The sequence below is a fragment of the Phlebotomus papatasi genome, chromosome 2 (genome assembly GCF_024763615.1).
Source record: "Phlebotomus papatasi isolate M1 chromosome 2, Ppap_2.1, whole genome shotgun sequence".
NCBI classification, from domain to species: domain Eukaryota; kingdom Metazoa; phylum Arthropoda; class Insecta; order Diptera; family Psychodidae; genus Phlebotomus; species Phlebotomus papatasi.
In genome coordinates this window covers 58,800,105-58,827,925 of record NC_077223.1, presented here as the reverse complement: position 1 = coordinate 58,827,925, position 27,821 = coordinate 58,800,105, and the positions used below count along the sequence as shown (strand labels likewise).

At 33.2% G+C, this 27,821-nt stretch overlaps 1 protein-coding gene across 2 annotated transcripts in view; it reads left to right on the top strand.

The window, feature by feature from the left end:
* LOC129801912 (LON peptidase N-terminal domain and RING finger protein 3) overlaps window positions 1–27,821 on the top strand; it is a 143,504-nt gene that overhangs the window by 87,119 nt on the left and 28,564 nt on the right. For both annotated transcript variants that reach the window (XM_055847353.1, XM_055847352.1), the window contains exon 2: window positions 7,562–9,813. In XM_055847353.1, the coding sequence (XP_055703328.1) occupies window positions 9,153–9,813 (661 nt within the window). In that variant the 5' untranslated portion in view covers window positions 7,562–9,152. The remainder of the gene's footprint in view (window positions 1–7,561; window positions 9,814–27,821) is intronic.

The following is a 27,821-nucleotide window of genomic DNA, read 5'->3' as shown; positions in this document are numbered from 1 at the left end:
CTATCAAAAAATATTTTCTAACAGAATTTCAATTACTGTAATTTCCCAAACCTTTTCAGATTAAGTCAAATTTGTGGCATTCTTTTGGGCATTTTTTATTCAACCAATCTATTGAATATTTTCAGTAGAAGAATGTCATGGAAAATCCCTTTTCTCAGACGAGGAAAGAGCGTGTCTAAGGATTTTCGCAATTTTGACATGAAATCGTTTAAGTTTGTGACAAAAAAGGATATTTGAAAGAATTTCCTAAATGATGCTCACACTTCCCGGAGAAGCTTATAGTGATGTGGTGCTGGAAATAATAAGCAAAAAGCTCGTGGGTGGTGAAAAAGTGTCACTTGCTGCACTTTGGCACAACATTCAGAATGAGTTTTGGGTGGGAAAAAGCGTTGAAATTTATAGTTTGTGGTTGACTTGCGATGGGTGTGGAGTAATAAAAATGCCACGAAAGTTTTTGGGTCTGCTAGAACTCCACACATTTTCCCCAAGAGCTTTTTCCCTCACCACTTAAAAGCTCAGAGATCAAAGTCACAGGAAGAGTGGCAAATGGCTGAAATTTACACACACTTTCAGAATACAATTTCCACGCTTAGCAACCAACTTGATTAATGGATCAACCCATAAGTTTGTATCCAACTAAATATTCCCGAAGGAAGGTGATTTTCACGTACAATATTCTATTTCTGTTTTCTTTTTTCCTATCTCCCACAGTTTTTTTTTTCTTTTGCAGTCAGACCCTTTAGGTGGCTCTTACCAACAAAACAGTTTGAGTTTATGGTGCTATATAGCACCTCGAAGCTAAAAATGTATGAACAAAAAAAAAAATAAAGGAGCAAAGGATCGTCGAATGGAGATTGTATCATCCCCATAAATTTACCCCCAAAATGCTTGAGAGCGCACAAAAGGGGCGTCTGTGTTGTGAGATTTGCCTTTGTTGCTCATTCGTTCTCGTCTTACCAGCTACCCATCACATGCCCCAAACTCTGGCACTCTCTGCACTCGTGCACCAACCTCTATATACTGTCCTTCGCAACGAGGGCAAAGAGACCCGTAAGGAGGTGAATTGGGCGCACGTGGAAAAAATTCTAATTTGCTCACGAACATCCACAGAGAAATCACTCCATCAAACCACCATCATAATTTTTCGACAATTTTTCTCACCGCTAGGCAATATCCCTGTTTCTTTTTTTTTCTTGGCGTTAGTCGAAAATACCTATATAAGACTTAAACGGAATAAGGATAAAGAGAGAATGAACAAAGTCATCAGATTAATGCGTCATTCCCATGGAGAAATTTCTTGACAAATTTGTTCAAAAATTTACAACATCTGTATAAAAAAAAGGCTTCTTTTATGAGAAAAAGTTCAAATCGGTTGAACTTTTTCGTATAAGCTTAAAAAACTTAAACATAAATAATGTTGGTAATTTGATAGCGCCATCTGTGAAATTTTCTTTTGACATTTATACGTCCAGTGTGTTGTCAGCTGAGGAAATTCCCATTTTACCCTTTAAGGACGAGAAGCTTTCCGCCGAGCGAAGTTCAACGAAATCAAGTTTCCCTCGGTATTTTAGCCTAAATAAGAGATTTACGGTTAAAAAGAAATTTTCCCATCCCTAGGAGTCCTGGAAAACTATGGGTCATATATGACCCAATCGTCCTTAAAGGTAAAAAAACACAAAATTTTCCAGACGACTAATTTACTCCTTTGCTCTGTTATTTTTGAAAGATAAATAACTTGAATATATTTGTAATAATAAAAAAAATACTTAGAGTACAAGTAAAAATTAAAACGATCAAAAATTAATTTTAAAAAATCTCATTCATTTTTTGGTCTCACAGACTCTTGAAGACTTGTACACAAAAACCATATTTTTTATGACAAAATGTATTATTGTTTACTTCATTTTTAATTTTTATGATATCCATTGAAACAAATTTCGCATACTGGTAAGGTAACACAGAGATAAATGCCGCATGCTTCACAAATACAATTGGTCTTATAATCCTTTTTTCTGATAGCACCATGTGCACCTCAGTTTTCTTCGAAATATGTCTGATGGTAATGGGTAGGTGCAATGTTGTTTGTCTCTAGGAATTTAAGACGTACAGTTCCACGTTGCTGTGGATCTGGGAGTTCTTCCGGAGTTGATGCGTTTTCGATGAAGACCTCAAAGTCCATTTCATCTACGTCTTGTTCCAAATATATTATATCGCTTTCGTTCAGGACAAGATTGTCGGCATCATCGCTATCTCCCGGGCATAATATGTGGATGATTTCGGGTTCATTGATCATGAATTTTTTTTCTATTTTTGAAGTCATGAACAAAAGTAAAAAGTTATGAATTTACAACATATACGCAGAAGTATCTTATAAATTATCAAAATATTACCTTCTTCAGTCAGTATTGCACTGGGAAATCTCAACTTATTGATATATCACACAATATTACACGAATAATTAACTATTTTGCGCACACATGAACAAAAACATAAAACAGTATAACCTCAAATCTTCGAAAATCTACTAGAGACAAATTCGGTGTTTTTTTACCTTTAGAGACGATTGGGTCATATATGACTCATGAAAATTATGAAGCTTTCCTGAAAATACCAATAAACTGTAATTTTTACTTTGTTGAGAAATATTATGTATAGTTATTCTAGTTTCTAGTCCCAGAAGGTTTTTGCTTAAAAATGTTAAAAATATTAAAAATATTAAAATTCAAGCACTAACGTGAAAATTTGAAAATTCGTTATTTTTGAGACAAATATTTTTTATATAGGAAATAGTTGGGGATTCCTACATCTTTCCACTTCGTCATTATGTACAAACATTAGAAAGAAATAACTTCAGGTAGTCAGGAAAAATTATTTTCTCTATGGGTCACGGGTGACCCAATCGTCCTCAAAGGGTTAAAACTGTTTTAATTTCTCAGTGAAGACAGGGGGAGGTGGGACTAGATTGTTACGCGACTTTTCAGCCTATTTCTAAATGGAGCTTATCCTTAAAGTTATTTTGTTTAAATCCATAATTATTTAGTACTTCCAAATTACATCATGTTAAAACCCAGTTTCCATTATATAAAAATGCAAAAAAAATGTATAACTATGAAGCTCCACAGCTCAAAGTAGCCCGACATCCCCCTATTTTTAGATGAAATCAGTAATTATAAGTTCCTTGTTGGAGAAAAATAGTAGGAACGAATAGTAAGAGAACGTCCCTGTGTGTGGGATATAGCATGTCCAAAAAACTGATTAATCGTGAAAATGCGGGAAAAGTGTAGGAAGTGTTGAAAAAAAGTATCCTTATCCTTACTGTTTTAAAGCGGTAATTATTACAATTTCCCCAATTTCCCCTTATGATCTCTTTCATATTGCTTTAATATTCATACCATACGATTAGGGACTTTTCTTTAGCAAGGATTTAATGAAGGTTTCTATTATTTCTATACATTTTTACAAGAAAACTAAATAAAAATAACCAAATGGCGACTAGAGAAATTAAAATGAGCTTTTTGCGGGTTTTTATAAATTGAGAATTAGAAAAGTATGAATATTTTTCTCCATAGAAATATTCCATAAGAATTTTAATTCAGCTTAGATTAATTTTAAACATCAACTACCAAAATAGTATTTAGTGGAAGAGGTTGCCATATTCTGCATTCCAAAAAGGGGTGGCATAGCGTTCCAGGCTTTGCGAAGTGCTCGAACTCGTGACTTAGATGCTATCCCTCAAAAGTACCTTAGCATCATTACCGTTTACCAGTTCTCAACCGATTTAACCCGATTTGCAAATCACTCGAAAGATCTCACAAAATAAATTTAGAAGTAAATAAAATTGATTTCCGGCCAAAAATACTTTTCGGTTCATAACCGGTTCATTACCGGTTCACAACCGATTTGAATGGATTTATGTATCACTCAAAACCTTGCCCAAAATAACTTAGGACTAATATAATTGAATTTCGAATAAAAATTAGTTATCTGTTATGAACCGGTTCATCAGGTTCATTATATATAATATTTCTAAAAGAAAATATCTGTTGAAATTTACATTTGGGAGTCCTACGAAGTTTTGCAATCATTCAATATTTTTTTCTTCATCTTTTAGCTTTTTTTCAATTTTCTTAAATTTTGTTACTTTGTTTTTCTTCTTTTGAATTTTTGGGGTTCTTAATACTCGCTCGAGTTTATCGAGCATTATGTAAAAAAGATTTTTTTCGCAAATATCTAAGACGATTTTAAGGCTTTCAGCAAATCATGGTTCAGTGGCAAAAATTGCTGATATGACGAATGGTTCACGCAGCAAGAATTCGGCATCATTTTTTTTGTGGTAGCATAAAAAAATTGGATAGTGCAACTGACTTCTTCATACGTAGGTCAATTTTGTGTCAATGCGGTTGAGAACCGGGCCAAATTTGCTATGCAATGTTTTATTTTTTGTCGCGACTTCTAACAGAAACAGAACAATCATATTTCGTATATCATGGAAGAAGCTTTGACGTTAAGCAGAATTATTAAAAAAAGGAAGAAATAGAAATAAAAACCCCTTCCGGGCTCTAGAAGTGTGTCACTCTTTTTAAGGAGTTGGCTTCTGACCAATAATTTCAGTGAAGTGCTCCCGCAGAAAAATTTCACTATTCCTTCTCTACCCTCAATACAAGTTGTCAAAGTGATAAATACAATTTTCAGAGATATAATTGCATTTTTGTCTACTGAGGAAGAAGACGTATTGCATCACCAAAAACTTAGACGAAAATATTGTTTTTCTCTTGTCTCGTTACGCTAAAAAACTCCAAACTTCAGATTTCCAAAATTATACCAAAAACCACCCCTTGGCGGATACGGAGTCGAAAAGTATATATAAATCAAAATCGTGAGATTATACTACTCTCTACGTGATGTTCTTGCAGTAATTGATTTAATTTATATAATTACATCTTCAAATTATTGCAAGTAAAATGAAAATTTCTTTAATTTACCTGTGTCAAGTTTTTTTTATAAATTTTCCTGCTCTTCAAATCATAAATTGACTGATCAAACTTTTTTTTTGTTGATCAAACCTTACTTTTTCAACAGTCAATTTTACAGTGTTAAATAGGCAAATTGAATTTAGCGAACAAAAATAATCAATTTAAACAGTATACAATTTAAAATTTAAGAAGTTGTGAATAAATCGTAATTTTGGCAAAATTGCATGAAAATTTTCCGGTCTTTAAAGTCTTGATGTTGGCACAAAAATTATTAATAGCAGTAAACTAAAGCCAATTAAAAATATTTAATAGAAAAAATTAAATTCTAAATTAAGCACTATGGGGAAGTGGGGCATCTTTGAAATTGGGATTTTCTACCTATTTTTAAATAAAACTGAGCCTTACTGGGTTATCACACTTGCACATTGAAATTTTAATATGATTCACATTAATTGTCGCTGGTGAGAGTCCAAATGTATAATTTGTGTGTTTGAATCATTTTATATTCAAAATTTGATCTATTTGTTGATAAAAAGGTAGACTTGGCCCGCAAAATTTAATATAAATTGATTTATAACATTAATGCGATTTTCTCTTTAATTTTTTAATGTGAAAAATATTTATGCTTTAGATAAATTTAAACTTATTTTTGCAGGCCAAGTCCACTTCTTTATCAATAAATAGACAAACCCCAAATATTAAGTGGCTCAAAGACACCAATAACATAATTTGGACGCTCACAAGCGACAATTAATGTGAATCACATTAAAATTTTAATGTGCAAGTGTGATAACGCCGTTACAGTGATATAATTTAGCTGCACGAACAGATTGAGAAGCTAAATTACATTTTTATATGACTCAGTTCCACTTAAACATAGGAGAAAAATCCCAATTTCAAAGGTGCCCCACTTCCCCCTACTCAAATTTGATTTTTCTCTGCTCAAATTTAATTTTTTGATTGCTTGTTGGAATAGTTCCAATAAAAAAATAATTCAAATAAATTAGAAGACACACTCCATTTTTAAGGAGTTACGTGAGGCAAAAACACTAAAAAAAAAACAGTATATTTTTCTCAAATACATTTTCTGTTAAAAGTATTAATTCAAGCTCTTAATTTTACAAAGGTACAACAAAAAAAAATTATTTTCTGAAATTTTCAATTAAAGATTTAAAAAATAGCTTCTGGGACATGATTTTCGAAAACTTTTTTTGAAAAAAAACTTACCTTTCCATGTTCAAAATTTCTCGGAGCACATTCATCTGAAATCCGAAAACCAAATATTTTCTGTTAGCTCATGAGTTGAACTAGTTCTTGAACGAAAGATTTCTGCAAAAAAAAAATTTGAATTTTTGGAAAAATTTTACTAAAAAGGATACTATTTTTGACGTATTTACACCGCGTTTCATTGTGTAGAATAAGTTGTGATTCAGTAAACATGAAATCCTTCATTCTGGTTTAACTCATCAGCTAATAGAAAATTTTTGTTTTTTGGATTTTAAATGAACCAATTCCTAGAAATCTTGTTCACAGAAATGTAATTTTTTTTAAATCACGTCTCAATGGCTGAATTTTTAAAATCTAATCTTTAAATGAAAATTTCAAAATATATAATTAATGAAATTTTCAGACTGGCGAAAGACTTCAGACCGCAAATTGCTACGCCGCCACTTCGTATTAAAACTAAAAAGAAAATTATTTTCCTCAAGACGCACATATTAAACATATTGAACGATTTATTAAAATTCACAAAATATCTCCAAAAAAAAACCGTTAATTTTAGACAGTCTGATAGATTTTATCCCTTGATAAAATCGTAATAAAACCGCAAAGAGATATCTATTACCGTTTACTCTGCAGAAAAGTTGCATAAATTGAAATTTATCGTAAGTGCGGGTTACTTTGACACCCTAGATGGTCTTTACCAAGTCTGATCGGACTATCCTTCACTGAGAAAAAAGAGGCTGCATTTAACTTTTTTTCATCATAACTTTAACACTTTTTGGGTGTAAAAATATACCAACATTTTTTAATGTTAATTTTACACCTTTTAAGGGTAAAATCAACATGAAAGAAGGGTAACTTTAACCCTTAATACACCTAAAAAGGGTAATATTTACACCGTTTTCGGATCAATACTGCAGGGTAAAATTAACATTTCCGGAATGTTATTTTGACTTTTTCGGATTTCTCTCAGTTATGCAAATAAAATAAAGCTTACAAACAGGGGGGGGGGGGGGGGGTGTCAAAGTCACCCTCAATTCCGGTACTGTTATTTTATTTCTGTAATTATAGACTACACAAGATGTCTCTAATCTAAAATTACAAACACATCCTTCTGAAAAATTCTTCAAAATGTGTTGATTCTCTATAATTTCGAAGAGCGTGGTATGATCCCTGTCTCTTGTTTATTAAAACTAATAAAGTATTTTGTATTCAAGTGCAAAAACTTGAAAAAAAAATTTGTCTTAAGCTTATATTTTTGTAAATAGATATTTACAAAAAAAAAATGTTAAACTGCGCTAACGAATATTTTCTGTTTTTTTTTATAAAATAATTATACTAAATCAATTAATGTTTATTTGCAGATAATTAGCCGCTTCTGGTGACTTCTTGGAACCATTCACACAACTCTAAGAATACCTATAAGATCTACATATATAGGAAGAAAGCTCGTCTGCCTGTTGTGAAGCTAAAGCTCTGCGGTGAGCGAACAGTAAGCACCAGCTCGACGCGAGAGTGTCTCTCTGGGAGCCAAGTTGATTCTCTCAGAGTCAGTACCTCTCAGTCAGTCGTCTCGAGGCAGCCGCTTCATTCGCGTCGAGCATTCACTGGGTGTCGGACGTGCCTGCCCGTGGTTCCCTAAAGTTGCTAGTTTAGTGCAATTGCCGAGTGGTTCTTGCATAAAGGCAAAAACCGACGTCAGACTTACAAAAGTGATTTTAGAAAAAGGAGTATTTTTTGAGTGAATGGTGAATGTGAAATCTGGCTGCTGAAGAGTTAATTTGGTGTTCTCCAAGAAGTGAATCAGAGAGTTCTTTTTGGGGACGTTCTTGGAAGGTTTTTACAGCGGGAGGCCAAGTGTGATTCAATCGTGTTTCGAGGCAAAAATATTATGTAATACAATGAGCGAATTATTCAACCACACATTGTGTTGAATTTTGTGAACTTTCTGCGCTGTTCTAAGCGCCAAAAAGGCGCAATTTCTAGAGTCCTGTGCAGGGAGTGTGATAGGGAGCATAAGGACGTGCCACAGGACTTGTCCGTTGCGACATCCCTCACAGACAGCTGGAAGACAAGTTTGTGAAAATTTGTGAATGTTGTGTAATCAATTTTGAGGGAAAATAATAAGAGGTGTCCAATAGAGTGATTCAGTGACTCACAGTTTGTGGGTTCATTCTCAAGTTCTTTGTCTCACTAGAGAGAGTGTCGGGTAGACAAAAAGCAAGTGGCAAGAAAAAGCCAGGAATGGACTCTCAAAAAGTGTAACCATCTGCATCGGGAAAGAGGAAGAAGGTGAAGAGACGGCACAAAAAAAGACGTTTAAATTGCAAACACGTTAACCTCGGTGTGAGGCAGCTTTTTGAAAACAAACACCCAACGTCACACTTTTATCTGAGGTGATTACATAAGTACATGACCAAGTCCGTCGTATCTAGAGTTCTTGGGAGGCAAACAGAAAAGAGAGATTTTGTTTGTGCAAAATAGCGCGAAAATCCTACAGTAATTTTTTTTTGTCTTTTTCAAACATTATTTTCCTAAAGCTATCCACTTATATAGTGCTTCCGGAAAACAAAATAAAATAATCCCCCTCACGCTGCAAATTGACGATCTCATAGCCGTTATTAAACAGTTCAACAAAATGCGATAAGAAGATCCCATTTTCTCAAGAATCTTGGTGTTTGTGTTTGAAAAAAATAAAGAGTGAGAATAGTCTAGAAAAAAAAAGTGGTGCGCGTGTGAGACAACAAGGCACAGAAATAAAACGTGATTCACACTATCAATTGGAATTTATATAACGAGTGTCACTAGCGATCGTATCCACCCTCAAGATCGCACCTTAGAGCCCTGCACGTGATCTCTCACCTGCGTTTGCAGCTCACGTTGCACCATCACGCGGCTGCGGAGCCGTTACTGGCTGATCCTCAGGGTGATGTTGAGGCGATCAAGCGTTTCGATATGGCGACACTGATCGATGTGGCCAAGAGTGAGTTCGCCAAATCAAACTTTGGCATCGCAATTGAGCTCTATGCTCAATGCATGCGCAACAGGAGTGTCGACACACCCTTATGTGACCTATACTTCGGCTATGCTGACTGCCTAGCTCACCTAGGTCGTCTGCCTGAAGCTTTCGATGCATACGCCCATGTATGCAACTACCTAGCACCTGGATGCATTGTGCCCCTCGATAGATGGCGTCATGCCACTATTGCTCTTATCCAGAGCTGCACTCTATCACCGCTCTCCCGGCGGTCATCTCTGTCCACCATAACGACCACAAACACCGCTTCACCCTCAATAAATCTCTCTACCACCCTCGAGCCCATCGCAGATGCACTCTTGTGCCCAGCCTGCGAGGAAATACCCATAACACCCGTCACACTTGTCTGTGGGCACACGCACTGCAGACCCTGTGTCCGTGAGCGTCTTGCATGCAGGGTATGTGGCCTGAAGATAGATTCGAGTGATCAGGAGAAGGATGTACTGGTTAGTCGGCTGGTGGAGAGATGGTGGGGTCAGGATATCAAGGCGGAGGCAATTAATGAACAAGCTCAGCGGTTCTTAGACAAATGCCTCTATGACGAGGCTCTAAGATGCTGCAACCAAAGTCTTGAGCAAGGTAAGTCCAAAAATAATTTGTTTTTTCAACTATAAAAAAACGGGACCACCATTAAAATAATATAAATATGTTGTTAGATGACAGACTAATCTAGAAAAAAAGACTAAAAGATGAATTAGGGTAAGTGTGCCAAATTCCGGACAGCTTGCAATTCCGGCCACCTTTTTTGTTCCTCGGATTTCCATGAATTTTTAGTTTTTGCATACTCTAGAGATTATACAATGCAAAAGAATAGCAAAAAATGTAACTTTGACAAACGAGATGACGTGAAAAAGACATTGGACGAATTCCCGAAGGGCAAGGAACTATGAGAATGAAGGTGGCCGAAATAGGGCACCAAAGCTATGTATACATTTTTATTCATTTTAAAATGTATTAAGAATGATTTTGGAGTAAATAAAGACGATAATCTTTCTACAAGGTTCTAAGCAACACTCCTTAAGTAGAAGGAATGAAAAAATCAATTTCTATTAAAGATATTACATTTCAAACTTGAGACTTTGACTACTATGCCAAAATTTGGCACACTTACCCTAAATCCTAAAAGTGTACTTTGGTCGTGACTTCTCCCTAGTTTTGTTCTGATCAAGGGATCAAACTTCTTTCTTTTAAATGATTTTCCGAATTTGAGAACTTATGTCCAGTGGAAGGAATTGAAGAGGAATCTGGACTAACAATCTAAAACTTTTTCTCCCTGAGGACTTGATATGACCTTATTTAACTATCAAAAGAGTTTAGAACGTTTAGAATTAGAATAATTTTCTTCAGCTTCTTACACTTAAAATCTTTAGACTCTTTTAATTTCTTAAAATTTGCCGATAAAACTTTTAAAAATATTTAAGAAAATGCAATAGAATTGAAATATATTTTATGGTTTTTTTTTATATAGAAATAGTATATCGCTTGGGATTAGATTGCATTGTATATTTCATTATAGAAACCAAATAAGCTATTTCATGTATTTTCGTGAGGTTTCTGACGTTATTCATGTTTTCACGGATGAACTGTACTTCTCATAACCACATAACGTTTAAACTAAACGTATTTAGTATGCAAAAAGTTTTCAAATTAATCAGGAAATAAAATTACTTCATTTGAGATCTTAATTACGATAATTTTCTTTAAAAAATTATATAAAAAGAAATTTAGAACTATTTACAAATTGAAATAATGTAGGTTGTAATCTTCAATAAAACTACATTTCAAAAAATATTCTATAGTGAATTTATGAATTTTTCTTCTAACTGAATGAGAGAATTGATAACCTTTTTTCCACAAAAAAAAAAACTTTACTTCGCTGGACGAATAATTACGCATTTAGAGTTTGTGCAAAATTCTTATCATTTCGTGGTAGAATGAACGTGTTTATATACCTTTCACAATAAACACATATTCATCCAGCAACTTTCTAAGAATAAATGTTAGAACAATAAATGGTTATATAACTGTTTCGTTAGAAATTTCTTATTGAAAAGAAATCAGAGTTCTTCTTACCAAGTTTCAATTGAGTGTTTTTTTTTATAGAAATTCCATTGCAATTCTATGTAACAACTTCAGGCATTCTCATTGAGAATTTTAGCTAGAAAATTGCCTTTCTCTCTTTGTGCGAGTGTCGACGTGAAAAATCACCATTGTTTAGCAATTGCCGCCCATTTTCCCTTCAATTCCATCACACCTTCCTGTCCCATTATGCACCACAATTTCCCGCTTTTGTGCAGGTGAAAATTGCCGGTGAAACCTACAGGCCCAAAAGTGTAATACACTGCAAAAAACGAAAATGCTATAATTTCTTAGATGTTTGCAACGAATTGAGCTACTCATTAGCTCCTCAATGTCTCGCAATTTGGCTTCTGAAATCGGTAAAGATGTAGGGGAATATAGGGCAAAATGTGATAAAATGGATATTTTATTTTCAAAATTTCCCAATAGACCTATTAATTTTTTTAATCAAAACATTCCTATAGGGGAATGTTGGCATGGTTCGCACAAAGTGAACCTTCAAACAACGCAAATTTTCTCTTTGTTTGCAAAGAGCTAGTTCGTCATTTCTTAGCCAAAGATTAGATAATTATTAAGCTCATGAAAAGAGATGAGAAATGGTAGGTCAGCTCCTTGCAAACAAAGAGAAAATTCGCATCGTTTGAAGGTTCACTCTGTGCGAACCATATCTACATTCCCCTATATTCTATAGAAATTTCACCGCTCTATAAATTTTGCCGAAAACAAAACTTCTCTATCTTGAAGAGGAAAGCGTTTTTCGCATACTTTACTAATTTTTTTTAGAAGTTCTTAAAAAATTGTAGAGCAGTTTTTGTCAGTAGTGAAATAATTTGTAAAATTTAATTTTGCTCGAGCGAAATAAAATGAATACAAGAATTACTTTATCACAAGCATAGTACAATAAAAGGAACCGCGAAATGACAAGAAGGTACTGAAAGACCTTTACAGCTTGCTAAAATTGTTTTTCTATAGAAAGAGAAGCTTAACTTACTTACTAACTGGCCTTCAGGGTACCAAAACCCTACAAAAAACTTTCAAAAATTTCGCATGTTTCTGAAAGAATAGTAAAAGAAGTACATCTAAGTTTGAATTACAAAACTTTTATATACGTAGATTAAGATTAAGATTCTACGTAATTATACATAATTCTCATCCTTTAAAATTATATAATGGATATACTCGCTTAGTATACTTGGTTAGTATACCTGGTTCTATTCTAAAGATCTAATAAAAAATACAGATTAAAAGTATACTTTAACGTTTTGAAAAATTACAACAGTCTCTGCTTGAAAGTGGAAAAATTTGCTTCTCCGAAGAAGTAGTTCTGAAAATTATTGCAATGACTAGCTTAAATGCTTGCAAAATTATCTTAGATTTTGTGTCCTTCATTTTTATTAATATATTATTTACAAGAACTATGTTTTTCATTCTTAATATCTTGAAAAAAATCTTTTCTTCTTGCGCACCTAGTGTCCCAAAAGAAACTAAGGAGTTAACTCATAAATTTTGGAAATTAATTTAAAAATTTCAATATTGTTTTTATTTTCTTTGTGTCACTTTCAAGATCCTTAAAAGTTTTCACGTATAGCAAGGTTTATGGTGAAAATATTAAGCCTTGGTTTCTTTTATCTTGAAAGTTAACAAAGTTTGAAATTTTTAGCCTGTCACACTTTGCCCCATCTTCCCCTATATGGCACATAATGGAACATAACTCACCATAAATATCACCATGACGATCATATTGTTTCGTTGCTCAATCACTTTTGGATTATGTGTATGTGGTGGAATGATTTTAATTTAAAGGCATTTGGTAAAATGTGGTGCAGAGATGTAAGAAGTCGGTGAAAAAAGTGCCGTAAGAGCTTTTGCACTCAAACAATTTTCTTATGGTGCTAAAGTCTCTCGTAAGTTTTGTGTGTTTATGCCGATTGTGCCTGGGAGATGCAAGACGCAATATGTACCCATTACATAACAAGCTATTTCAGACTTAAATCTCTCTAGAGGTTGCGGGTGAAATTGGATCATTCTCATTTTCTTGAGAAATACAGAATTCACAATTCTAAATTGCTAAAAAGCTTTTGAGCTTAGAAAAGGGTCTTTTGGCCGGGGAAAAAAACATAGCGTAGACCTCTTTCCTTCTTAAATTGATGTCTGCACAATTTGAGCTTCAGAAGCGAATAAATGTCAATTTTATCCACGATTTTACGCAAATGTCTTCAATATGCAGGTCACGGACAATCCATGGGAAAAAATGGTTGCAATGGATCCAAAGATGGACAAAAAAGCCAACGACTCTCAATTGGTATGTTGCGTCAGAAAATTTGGTCTGTTATGCAATGTCGAATAGCAGAAGATTCACAGAGAGAAAAAAATCTCAATTTGCATTTTTGTACCACCATCGTGACCGTCAAAATTGATTCATTTTGGACGCGTTTGATCGAAATTCGACAGGGGGAGTTTTTATGAATATTTCTCATATTCATTTGTATGATAATTTTATGTATTAGATACGATAACTATCTTTTATTTCAATGGACTATCACTGTAGATTTTTTTTTTTTTTGGTTTTGAAGAAGAAAATTAGGGCTTCTATCTCGAAACAATTCACCCTAAAGAGCAAATGTTCATTTGTACCCAAATGAGTTCTACTCTCAAGAATTATAAGATAAGGCATCCCCCTCAAGGGCTCGGCAATGTCTCAAGTCTCAAGTATATGTAGAGTAATGTAGAAGGATACCCAATCCACTTTCATGCAGAGTAAATTATTGCTGCAGTATTCGCAATTGGAATTTTTTCATCTCCCCAGGGTTGACCTCTTTCACAAACAGGCAAAACACCCAACACATACTTTCAACTCAATTAATTTTCCACATGATACTCTATGCAGTCATTCTTCTGAGGCAAATTAATTTTTCCATTGCCGGTCATCTTCATTGTTCACAAATGGTTGGAAAATTGTACTTCAATTCATGAGATGAAGCAAAAGTCATTCCATTTCAATTTCATTCAACATTTCAACTTTGATGAAAATTACACAGGAATGCATATAGCTTTCGGAATCCCGATCAATTCTTATTAATTCAAATGAGTTTTAAAATGGCAAATAGTTGAAAAAAAAAGTGAATTTATGGAAATGAGAATTTGGAATTGATAATTGTGGACGCAATAGGGTAAATGTTGGAAAGTCAGAAAGTGCGGAACGTCAGATAAACTAATTTTAAATTATTTTTGTTTTAATTTAAGTAGAGTACAATGGGATAATTTAGAACAGAATCTACATTTGAACTAAGAGATGTCCACACGTTTCAGACTGGTAAAGAGAAAAATAAGATCACTATTATAAGTCCTGCAATCAAAAAGGGACAGATAATCCTAACCGGCTTATGTAGGTGAGATTCTTAACGTGAGCTAGCTCGGAGTGCATGCAAATTCGATTTAGAGCCGAAATTGTGAGTCGCCATTCAGTTATCTTGAATCAAATTCGTGAAATTATACAAATTTTGTATTTAAACCAAAATATCAAGGATTTGGATGAACTGACAGAAAAGTGATATATGGGTGAAATGTAGACCAGAATGTACTCTATAATTTTCCTATAGAACATGATCTCATCGATTACTCAGAAGCCAAGATAAGCGAGGTTTTTTGTTTCTTAACTCGTTTTTTCATCCAGAGTGCCCCAAGTAGTCATTTGTTGAACTTCAACTATATCAAAGAATTGTTGTATTTTGTGGGACTTTCCATTTAAAACCATATTTGAAGTGTCTTTGTGGAGTAGAGGCAGTCAAATTGGCATCTGAGTGATTTCAAAGCGTTATTATGGGAAAAATCAATTTTTTCACACTTAAACGGCAAAATCGGAGTGATAGCGTAGTCTGAGCGGAAAATGATGTATGGACGAAATGTAGAGACAAATATGCTCTACAATTATGTCGAAGTAATCATCAAAATCGGTTCAGCGACAGTCGAGATAATTGAGGTTATGTGATATTGAAATTGGTTTTTCGACTGTGGCGCCCCTGGTGTTGGTCCCACGAAGTTCAAATATTCTAGAAAGTTGTAGCATTTGGTGAGATCTTTCGTTTAAGCCCTCATTCATCAAAATCGGTCACATAGAACCGGAGATATGATTTTTTAAATTTTGTGAACTTTGACCCCTCATATCTCCGGTTCTATTGAAACCACAGCGCACATACGCACCATTTTGGAAACGTCCTAGACTGGACTATAACATACTAAAATTTCATTAACTTGCACAATGCCGTTTTTGAGAAAAGTGACTTTGAATTTCGATGAATTTTGACGCTATCACAGCGCCACCTGTAGTGACTTTTTGAACTTCCGTCTGAAAGTGCTCATCGAGACGAAACCAAAAAGGTAAAATTTATGTCGATATGTTAATTAGAACCGGAGATAGAGGCCGGTCAATGTTCGAACTTTGACCCCTTATAGCTCGGGTCAGGGGTTATGGATCGACTTAAGGTTTTTTTTGTTTGATAGGTATAATCAACGGCTACAACATACTAAAATTTCAGCCCGATTGCATAAGGAATTTTTGAGTTATTTAACTTTTAAGATTTAAAAATTTTCTTTTTAATAATAGCGCCCCTAGCGGTGGTTTTATGAACTTGCGATGTTAGAAGAGGAAGTGGCATTTCACGAGAGCTTTCCAAAAAGCCCTCACTTTTTAAATTCTGACAATTAGAACCGGAGTTATGGCCATTTTAAGAAAATTTTTTTGGACCCTTATAGCTCGGGTCAGGGGGGTCGGGGGACCTTAAGTTTGGTATTTATGGAAAGCTCTAAGGCCCAGCTATAACATACTAAAATTTGAGCCCGCTCGATGCCATAGGGACGGAGCTATTGAGAAAACAAAATAAGGGGGGTCTTCAAAATGGCGGAAGGAGGGGTGGGGGGTGGGGGGTTAATGCACCATGTTGCAATTTTCATACGATATTTAACCTTTGCCGAAAACCGCAAGTCGATATCTTTTTTAGTTTAGGAGCTATTAAGCTCCAAAGAGCGGCCGGACGGCCGGCCGGCCGGACGGACGGCCGGCCGGCCGGCCGGGAACGTAACTTAGCCCCCCATATATTCGTGATCAGGAAGTGGCGAAACACATTTTGGCCAAGTTTGAGGTCGATCGGAGGACATGAAATTTTGTTAGGATTATAGTAGGTGAGATTGTTAAGAATCTCACCTAATACTTCTCCGTGATCGTTTTCTTTTGTACATCTGAAATTGTGAGAAAACCTCAAACTTTAGATTTTTTTTTTTCAAAATTACTCCTTTGTAGCCTACTCTAAAATTGCATTAGTATTAGGTCATTAATATCCGTACTTTTGAGTTATTTGTCCGATATTTCGCACTATCCGACTTTCCAATATTGACTCTAATTCAATTATAAAGAAAATCTATCGCTTAGAGATATTTTTCTTCTCTCAATTGTCGATGTTATTTCAAGAGGAGAGGCGGGTTGTTTCAAACGTGTATATCTTAAAATACAAATTCTAGGATAATTATATACAAAATGTGCTTTACATTTTCAAATGTCCAATACCTAAGAAAAACTAAATAGACTTATTTTGAATAGGATTTACAAACTTTTGTCAAATGAGTAATAAGAGAAACCACCTGCCAGAGCGGCCCCACACTCCCATATAAGCTAGATGGCTTGCTAGTCTAATACAGGCTTAAGATCGGAGGCTTATACGGGCTTCAGACCTAAGGCTTAGCCATATGGCTTAATTTCTCTAATATCTTATCAGTCAAGATTTTTAGGAAAATTTTAACTCAGAATTGGATTATTAAGGGCAAATGACCTATTACATTTTGAAAAATCAATAAAATCGGTTGCTGTTTAAGGTTTTGATACCCTCGAGAACTAGGCTAAACCTCTAGTCTGAATACGGTCTTAGCCAAGTGGCTTAACTGCTCTAATTTCTTATCAATTATGATTTTTTGGGAAAATTTAACTTAGGATTGGATTATTAAAGATAAATAACCTATTAGGCTCTCAAAAAGAAATTAAATTGCACGCTGTTTAGGATTTCGAGACCTATGGAAATTGAGCTAAATCTCTAGTCTGAAGATCGCTTAATGTTTAAAAGCTTACAATAAGTTTGAATGCTACCCTACACTAAATTGAGCCGGTTTTCACAAATAGAAGTACAATTTTTTAAAATTATTACTCAATGAACTTTATACAGTCTAAAGACCTGATACTATTTGACATTCATGGCTTAATACAGGCAGATTCAGACCTAAGATTGAAGCATAACTTTTCTAATATTTTTTTCATGTAATACTATAATACTATAAAATTGTATATTAGGGACAAATGACCAAATAGATCTCGGAAAACCAATAAAATTTGTTATTATTATGAACTACGGAATCTTTGGAAATTGTGTTAAATTTCTAGTCTAGTCTGTCTTAACGTATCTAATTTATTTCGAGTAGCAGACGTTGGTCATTGGTGATATACCCGTTATTCGCACGTCATTTAAATGACTTCAGACAACCCTAATTGTGCAGGATACACCAACGTCTTAAGCGTTGAGACGGCTTAACGTAATTAATATGAAAATAATGATTAAATTATATTCCCATCAATTTCGCACTAAGCCATCTGTCGGCTTAAGCCCTAAATCTGTCTGGAGCATTAGTTTCTTTAAGAAACCTTACACATTCAATTATTGTTTTATAAATTCTACTGCAACTTGTAACTTTGAACATTACGTAGGATCAAATTAAGTTGATATTAAGTAACTTTTATTAGTTTTCGCCCCTTAATTTTACTGAAGTTCATGCGATGAAAATGGATGCATGCAGACCGCATAGACGCTATATTGCAAGAAAATCCCTTGAGGGGAAAATTCTGCAGAATTTTCACCATTTTCACTCGGAGTTTCCCACTGCGTAGCCATAAATCACTAAACGCGGTTTATTAATTCAACATGAACGATGTGGAAAAGAGCTACCAAGAGTCCCCGGAAGAATGTAATGTGAAATGACCAGAGCTATGGTATATTTTTTATGTGCAATAGAATCCTACTGGGGGGTTTTGGCATTAACCAAGGCTATTTCTTGAGATACAACAGTGAGTCAATGCGTATTTCAGTAAATTTTAAATGTGAATGCGTTGACATAAATTGCAGTTGGAGGATTTCTACCATATTCAATTCAAGCACAAGAAAAAGCCCATAAATATATTTTCCGAGTTCTTATTAAATATTCCGGAGGATGCTCTTAGCTTTTTCTTCTGCATGACATCCCCCTTGGGAGATGGTGAAAATATTATGAGCGCACTGCATCATGGCGTATTTCCACTGAGAGTGCAATTTATGTCTCTTGTCGGTATTAAATTTAAACCATTGTGTGTCCTTCCATGTGATTTTGTCATCGAATATCATCCAAGTTTTGTCGTCACATAAAGTTTTCAGGAGAAATTTGGGAAGGGGTTTGTGGCAATTTGGTTAACAAAAATTTCAAGTTATTCTTGAGCGAGAAATTTTGCATTTGGTACTCCCCGGAGATAGACCATTTTTTCCCATGATAGTGACACGAGGCAGAAGTAGAAAGCCCTGTCATACATTTTAGGGATGTTGACTGTTTTAGGAGATTGCAAAGGCACGTGCTTAAAGGCTGAAACTGTAAATGACAAAGTGTCTTGTCGCAAATATACAATGTGTCCCAAGGCTCCTGTTTCCTCCAATCTACTATTCTTTTACCCCAAAGTCGATTTTCTGCGAAATTTAAATCATTTCACAGAATATTACACATCCCAGAAGCACCTAAGGTCGTACCAAACAGCCTCTATAAATGAGAATTTCATCAACATTTTTCTTACTTTCTCAAGACAATTTTTCCCAAGCGTTTTGGTGTTTTTTTTTCCAAAAGGGGAAACGAGAAGCTCAATCCCTTTTTACTGCTACACCATGACAAAAAAAAAAAGAATCGTATATAGCAGCATAAAGCTCAAGAAATATTCATAAAGTCACAACAGTGCAAATTGCTGATCTCTCGCAACTCTGCTTCAAAAGGTTTCCTTTTATTTCCTAACAAAAAGGGAAATTGCTTTTCTCATACATTTTTTAAAAGTTAAGAAAGTATCAGGAGTTCTATTTATTTTTATTTATTTTTGTAAATTGTTATGCAACTTCTAAAAGCTTTAAAGGTTATCCTCAAGAGAGTTACTTTTACACAAAATAAACAAAATATAAGGTCAAGTAATTTCAGAAATCGTCGTTCCTGTCTCCTGCTGTCGTATCTGTTTTAAACCTTTAAGGACGAGTAGAACACCGGTGTTCCATATCGAAAATTTTTTTTGACTATTTAGAGGACATGATATCCTTTTATAGTCAAAAAATGTTTTTTTTTTTGTTTTTGTGAGACCCGGTGACCACTGTCCCATTCGTCAATAAAGGCTAAAAGCATATTCTACGTTGTTATAAAAAATTTAAAAATTTTAAATTAATAAATTATTTGGTTTGAAATTTCATTTATTTTCTACAGTTTTTTTTTAAACGTCTAATATCACTTTTAATAACTTTTTTTAATAACTCACATTTCAACTCTCCTAGAATTGAAAAATAGGAAAAAATAATAAATAAACAAAAAAATATATAATGAAAGTTTGCTTCAATTGAAAAATTAATAGTAGTAGTAGTGAAATCGTAATGGAAATTCTGATCAGAAAAAAGTGAAGAAAATTTTACTATCTCTAGAATTATCTTAGATCCTATTACTCTATAAACTAAGGCTTCTTTAGTTATGCAATTTGCTTTTATAGATTTCAGACGTTTCTCCTGAAAAATTAAATAAAATTTGATTATAACTTAATTTAGAACTTTATCGCTCCTACACACCTTTTAAATCATGAATATTTCATAATATCAAAATTCACATCCCATTATTTCTTAAATTGAATATATCTGAATATTCATTCTATTGACGGAATTTGATATTTTATTTTAATCTTTATTATTATGCGATTTGAAATATTATAGCTTTAACCCTTTACCGACGAAACACTTTTTACTGACTGAAAATCAACAATAAAAATTAAAATGAGAAACATAATCAATGATAAGTCTTACATCTAACCTTGGAAAGTCCAACAGAGTCTGATTCGGTGTATTTTGTGCTTCTATGGACGATAGGGACAAAAATAGCCCAAAAATTTAAGTATAATTTTTCTGACAATACCAATGAATAATATTTTTCGCTTTTGAAAAATATTACTATTAAAAAAATATTATTAAGGGTTTTGCTTAAAAAAAATTGGAAGTATAAAAAATAAATAAAATCAATTATGAATTTGAGAATTTAAAAATTCGCCATTTTTGAGCTTAAATATTTACTACATAGCAAATAGCTAGAGACTTGTAAAAAATATTATAAATTCCTTCAACCTTCTACTTTATAAATATACACAGACATAAGAAAAAAATAACTTTAGGTAGTCAGGAAAAATTATTTTCTTTATGGAACACCGGTGTTCAAATGGTCCTTAAAGGGTTAAGTCTTAAAGATATTTGACACTTTAAATTAAAGATGTTTATGGGAGAATATTATTCGATCTTTAATTTTGATTTAAATATTTAACACTTAAAAATTTATCTCAGAACTGACTGGTCAGTAAAATATTAAATTTTAGTCAGTGGAAAACCTAAATCTTTCCAGCATAGGTCTAATTTGTATAATCAAAATTCATAAGATGGTTGCAGGTTAAATGTAAAACTGTTTTGCCTTATTGAATAAATTAGCATGAAAATTTCATTGCATTTAATACCCCTGATACATCTTCTAGATCGGTAAAATTTCATGAAGTCAAAATTCGTGTCCTGTTCTTTCCAGAAAGATTTCCATAAGTCTATCTCCCTCGTTCGGACTCAAAATTGGTTTAAACTAAATTAAATTTGGTGTGATGTTAAAAAAAAGACATGCAGAATCTTTGAGAAAGAAAGGCATGTGAATCTTGACTTTATGAAATTTCCCAATCTAAAAGGTGTATCGGAGACATAAATATCTATAATTAAAATTTTATGCTAGGTTCTAAGTTTAGTTTTTATTTTTCTCATTTGTTCTTTATTGTCAATTGTTCTGCTCTAATTTCTTTTTCCAATTTGCTGAAACTTGAAAGCATTTCAAGTAAGAAAACTTTAGCCAATCATAAAGTAGAATTGAGGTAAATTACTTTGTGAGATTAAAATTTTTTTGTCTTACCAAGGAAGTTTGACCCTTGACATTAATTGCGCATAAATTAATTAAAATAAAACAGAATATTTTTAGGGTTAAATTTTCCAAAACTCCAAATTGAGATTCTCATAAAATGATTGCTATTCATCTGGAAATTTTAAAGTGAATTTGCATAAATGAATTTGTAGGAATTTCTCCCGAATGACTTTTTTCCTATATCGTATAGAACGATGCTTCTATAGTTTCTATATAAGTGAATAGCTCTGAAATGAAGACATTAAGTAAAATTCTTGTGAAAGGGAAGAGCTGAGAGTGTAGGAAATTCTTGAACACCTTCCTCCCGTATCGCTCAGTTTAAAGAGCTGAATTCTCAAACAGCCCGGAGAATTGAAAAGAGTGGCAATTTGACCCAATCTACCATATTACATGTGAATAATGTATGAATTGAGACATTCAGTGTCAATTTAGTGTCATGAAAATTTCGCAATGAAAAACGACCGTCTGGAAAATTCACCCTTAGAAGAAAACGAGTGACAGTGTGTGAAAGTTCCCTCAAGTGCCTGCAAAAAGCTAAAAATGGGAGTTGGGTGGTTGAGCTTTTTTTTTGTATTTCTGCAGAATCATCTTGAATATGTGCAGATTGAGTAAAAAAAAAGCTCCAACATCGAAACAATATGTCAAAGAGTGACAGTGGCAATTGCAATCGAGAGTCAGCATTCGCACTTATATAATTTCCACCTAGATTACATAACCACCGAGCCATTATTCATTTTGGGTTGTACACTCCAACATATAAATGAGTTCATCAAAATATTGATTTTCTAGTGCGAGGAAACATGTTTGTAGGGGGTGTGAAGAGGGGCTTTTCGTTATCAGAAGTGAGGTGAGTGAAGTGAGTAAATATACCCGGGGAACGCATGTTTGTGCGGAGCCTTTTGACTAAATGGTATTACACCATTGACAGAGGCCCTTTTATCACAAAACTTCATTACACGGGCTTCTCTTCGAAAGCCAAATAAAAAAAAATCCTCTTCAAGCATAATTATGCTATTTATGTAATGAGTCTCCCCCACCATCAAGTCTTGGGCACGTCGACAATACATTTTCTACACCAACTACCAAGAAGGTGAGCATGAACTTGTATCTATATTGCGTGAATATTTATCTGTCTAGACTCTCTATATCGCATGCAATTTTATTTTGAGAAAGAAAGAAAGACAACTTGATGGTGCTTTTGTTGCGAAATGAGTAATATTTGATAATATAAGATATATGTTTACTTTTCTGCTGTCTTTGCCAGATATTCTAGAAGAATTTATTAAGGGGATGCGGCGCAAAATACTCGTAAAAGTAAAGTCTGCTATTGCACAAAAAACAAATTGTTAAAAAATTTCGATAAGGAATTTTATTTAGCGGTTTTGCTCCAACTGATCCTTTACACTGGAATATGCTTTCACATAAAATCGAGGGTAAAATCAGGTTTAGAAAGTCCAAGACATCTACATTATGGTGCTATCCTTGAATAATAAAAAAAAAAATGAAAAAAAAACGGTAAATGAAATTTTCTTTTAATTTTCTTTAGTACATGAATGAGGCACTCATAGATGATTGACAAATAAAATGATTAGCAGATCCATTTCTTTTAAATCATTAAACAATTTTTCCAATGGAATAGCCCAATTAGTCCCATTGGTCTGTGTACCTGTTTTTTACTAGTCCTACACGTCAAATATTTAGAGATAGTCACTTGTGGCCTTTGATGACCCCTCAATAAGCTAATATTCTGAAGCAAAATATGAGTTAGATTTAAAATTAGAGCAACGATTTTATTCAAATTTATTGAGTGTTATAAATTAAATTTATAGTTTTCGAGATTAAAATTATAAACTTATTTGATAATCCTATGTAAAAAGCAGGAGGCATCTTTCTCAGTTGATGTGAACAAATGATAAAAGAAATATTTTTCTGTTTAATACTATTGAATTAATTCTAATGAATATTCAATTGGTAATAATTTATTTGAGAAAAGTATTTTTATTATATCATAAGTATTTACTTTTTAAATTGTGATATAAAATTCTGAAACCGAACCAAAAACTCTGGAGATAGATGACGTGTTTTCTTGTGTGACTAATGCTTCCCTATAAGTTACGGAAAATTATAAAAGTGAGATGAAATAGAAAAGGCTATAGAATTCTCAAAAATCACGAGTCTGATGCTAAGGTAAGAGAAGTATATATCCGTCGTGAAGGTTGGATAGTCAACTCAAAATAAAATATTATGAAAATTATTAGACGTTCTTGACGAATTATTTTTTGTAACAAATGTTCCATTTCTAACACAAAACATTTTGCAAAAAAAAAATATTTTGACATAAGCAACAAATTATACTTAGCTTAACCGTTTCGCACCGGTTAAAATGTTTTTAGATTTTTTTTTTTAAATAAAGTCTGATCTTTTAAAAATATTTAAATATAAATAATTGTTTAGAATTTCTTTTAATGTTATCCATAATAACTTATAATAATAAATCAAAATTTACTATTTAGTTATATAAACAAAAGTATGCACGTTGATAAACTATATCGAAACTTTTTTTCTTTGAAAAATATTCTTGACATTCTTGATGATATTTTACAAATCATTTGATAAAGCGGGTTTCCTGTATTGGTAAACTTAATACGTGTTCCATACGTATTAAGGTTGCCATATGGCTTAATTGTTTTAATTACTAAAAATATAGTAATTCAAATTTAGTAATTAGTGCATCAAGCTATATATTCTGTTTCTGCCATTTTGGACAATTCTCAGTTCACAAATTTATTATTCAGATTACGATCTTTCGCGAAAAATGTCCATTCAGACGATTGAGCGAGTTGGATCGGGCTGGACTCGCACTCACAATTGTGACAGTCGAGTTAGAGGTCACAACACCCAAGAGCCTAATTTCGGCTTTCAGACTGGAGGTTTAGTCCAGTTTCCGAAGGTATCAAAAATCTAAATAACATGCAATTTTATTGATTTTTCAAAATCTATTGGATCATTTCCCCTTAATATGCAATTCTAAACAACAATTTCCTAAAAAATCGTGCCTGATAAGGAATTAGAGGATTTGAGCCAGATGGCTAAGCTTTATGCTGAAAATAGACACAGGCTGATCCTGGAGAATACTCAGCTCGAAAAATTTGGCGGTAAAGGATCAGCCTAAACTATCATACACTGAGGATTTTGGATCAAGGATTAGCGTTTACAGCGTAAATTTCTATTAAATCTCCTCACTTTGATTGCTGAAAGACTTCTTAAGTGAGATTTCAAGGGATATTTCGTACAGAAAGATGCACTCTGACCTTCCCATTACTCCAATCTTAACGCATTTGCGTATCATTACTCTCCATGTTTTTTCACCCGATTGACATTTCTAAAAGCACCCAAAACACCCAAAGTGAGATTTTTTATTTTCAGCAATGGCGCTGATGTCGCCTAATCCTCTTAATTTCACTAGACCTCACGAATTTGGAAGATCAGCCTGATCCTTCAAATTTTGGGCTGATTCCTGAGAGTCAAAATTAGTTCAAACCTTCAAAAGATATTAGTAAGACTAATACCGAAAACACTATAGCACAAAGAAATAGATCATTTATTGTCACTGTAAATGCGATTTTAGTGATGCTACCCTGCAGTGACTCTTAAACTTACAGGATTAATTCTATATTTTCTAGACTTAAAATTCACTCTAATTTGCTTTCAGTTACAAATTAGGGATCTGTAGGAAAATTTAGTCTATACTTCAGTAATAAATCAAAGACCAAATAATTTGATTTTTATAGGCCAAAAGAAATATCGGTTTTATGTTTTCGTTAACTATCCTATCTCCATCTCTAATTATCCTTTATAAAAATCTTATTTTCTTAATGTTATGTATTTGGAAAACGGTCCCAATGATTTCTTCGATATTAGTTTTCTTCTTATTTTCAATCGATCACCATCGTTCATACGAGTATATATCAGATGATCTAAATCTAAAAGGTTCTTATTTTAAATTTTTTAAAGCCGAACTTTAAGCACTCTAGAAAGTTAAAGCAATAAAATTCCCAATACATCTGCTTCTATCTCAACCTAATTTAAGTCAAAGTTTTTACTGCACTATTATTGAACAAAGTTTTCCTTCTAATTTAATATCCAGGTGTAAAAGTTAGAGAAATTTGTGTTTAATTTACAAAAGTTCAATTGTGGACTTTTGCATAATTTATAAAATCCATAAAATAATGAGGCCTTTTGCACCATCCCATGACATTCATTCGCCCCTCTTGCAGTTGATGAAGGGTGTTGTGAAATTTTTGCGCAAATCGTGTCGCGCAATAATTTTCCATACCAGCCTCAATCTCTCTCGATGCAAGAGTACGGGCTGAAAAGACGGCAAAAAAAGCTTGAAACTGGGGAGTTTGTGTATATGAAAATTGTGCCGAGAGTTTGATTTTGAAATTTTCAAACAAATACAAACATAGAAGGGGCAAAAGAGTGGCAGCAAAACCACCAACATAATCATTACTCTCTTTTACAATTGCAATTATAATGTAAGAAGTCTTGTGACGCTGTTTGAGACAAGGCTTGGCTTCTCTTTCAAAAAAAAACCCAAACACCAGCCAAAGCTCGGGGTATAGAGAAAATATTTCATAAAATATTTTTCGTGCTATTGCATACATGAGTTGTTATGTCACACACCTAAAATGCTTATATCGGGTTCGCATTGAAAGAGGGAAACAGGTATTAAAAAATCTACTTTGGAGATTTTGTGCAATATATTGAAAACATTTTTTTTTGCAGCTGACTTCTCCTTTGGCAACAGCTTTTGCAAAGTTCTACTTTTAAATGTTACCCCATGCCATTGGTGTTTATTATTTTAAAATTCAATGGGAAATGCAAATTTTGCTCTCATCTTGCGCAACGTTCAGAACAACATCAAGGAAAAGCACAAACTTAGCGTATTTTTTCTTTTTCCCCAAAGAATGAATTATTCATTAAGCTTAAGTGTTTTTTAAGCGCATTTTTTCCACTCTTGAAAATCGCAAATTTATTGGGTTCAATTTTTGTGTAATGGACATTGAGGATTTTATTGAAAATTTGTTAAGAATTAAAGCAATTTTCACAGTGTGCAAGAGAGAGATGTATAGATAGGGTTGTAAGCATGAATTGCATAAAAGAGTTTAACGCACTGCTACGTGAAAAATCGTCGCATTTTCACACGTTTTCCACATATCTGCAATATGAGGAAAGCAGTAAAGAGTGCAATATCCAGAGGAATACTTTCAATTAATATTGCGGAACTTAAAGTTTTGAAGCTAAGGGAAAGCCAAAAGCTATAAGACGGGAATTTTTAATTGTGAATAGCGAAAACAGAACTTAATTAAAGAGAACTTCCTAAGTTCTTCGCTGTAATAATAAAAATTCTAAGATTTCAAGAATAAAATGGTCGCAAAAAAACATTACATAAATTATAAGCGAATAATTTGTATATCCATATATTTTTTTCTTAAAATATTCACTTATAGTTATTCAAAAGAAGAAAACATACAATGTGCATGAGAGGTTTCAAGAAAAGCTCACTAAAAGTTTTTTTCTTTCTTCGAAAGCGAACCAAAATTTGATCACTAAATTTTGTAGTATGAATCACCTTCTGCATAGTTTTAAAAAGATTTAAAAAAAATATATATATATACATAATCACAAAATCCATCTACGATATAAAATTAGATTTTTATTATTTACTCATTCCACTCATACTTTAAATTTAAATGCTTAAGTGCTTTATTCACTTATATTTCTAATATTTAATTGACCTCTTTTTTATTTTAAATCTTATCTATTTCTTCACTAGCTAAATTTTATTATTTATTTGACTAAAGCTTTATTTATATTTATTCAAATAAAGAAAAAAAAGTAGGTTATTCCTCTGCCATACTTCTTAAATCGGGATAATTCCATGAAATCAAAAATTCTATCCTCTTCATTCTTAAACGATTTTTATATTTCTATCTTTCTCCTTCGCATTTTTCATCTTGTGAGGAACTTAACAATTTTATATTTATGTTTAATTTCAAATTTAATTTAGAGTTTATGGTTATCTGTAGTGCAATTTAAAAAGATTAACGGCTCTTGGGCGGTGTAACATCGACTCGACTGTCACAATTGTGAGTTCGAGTCCTCCCCGGTGCAAACCGAATAAATAAAAAACAATTTTATTTGACAAAACTTTACGAACAAATAATAAAATTTTGTAAAACTCTTGTCTGTGTGATTACAAACAA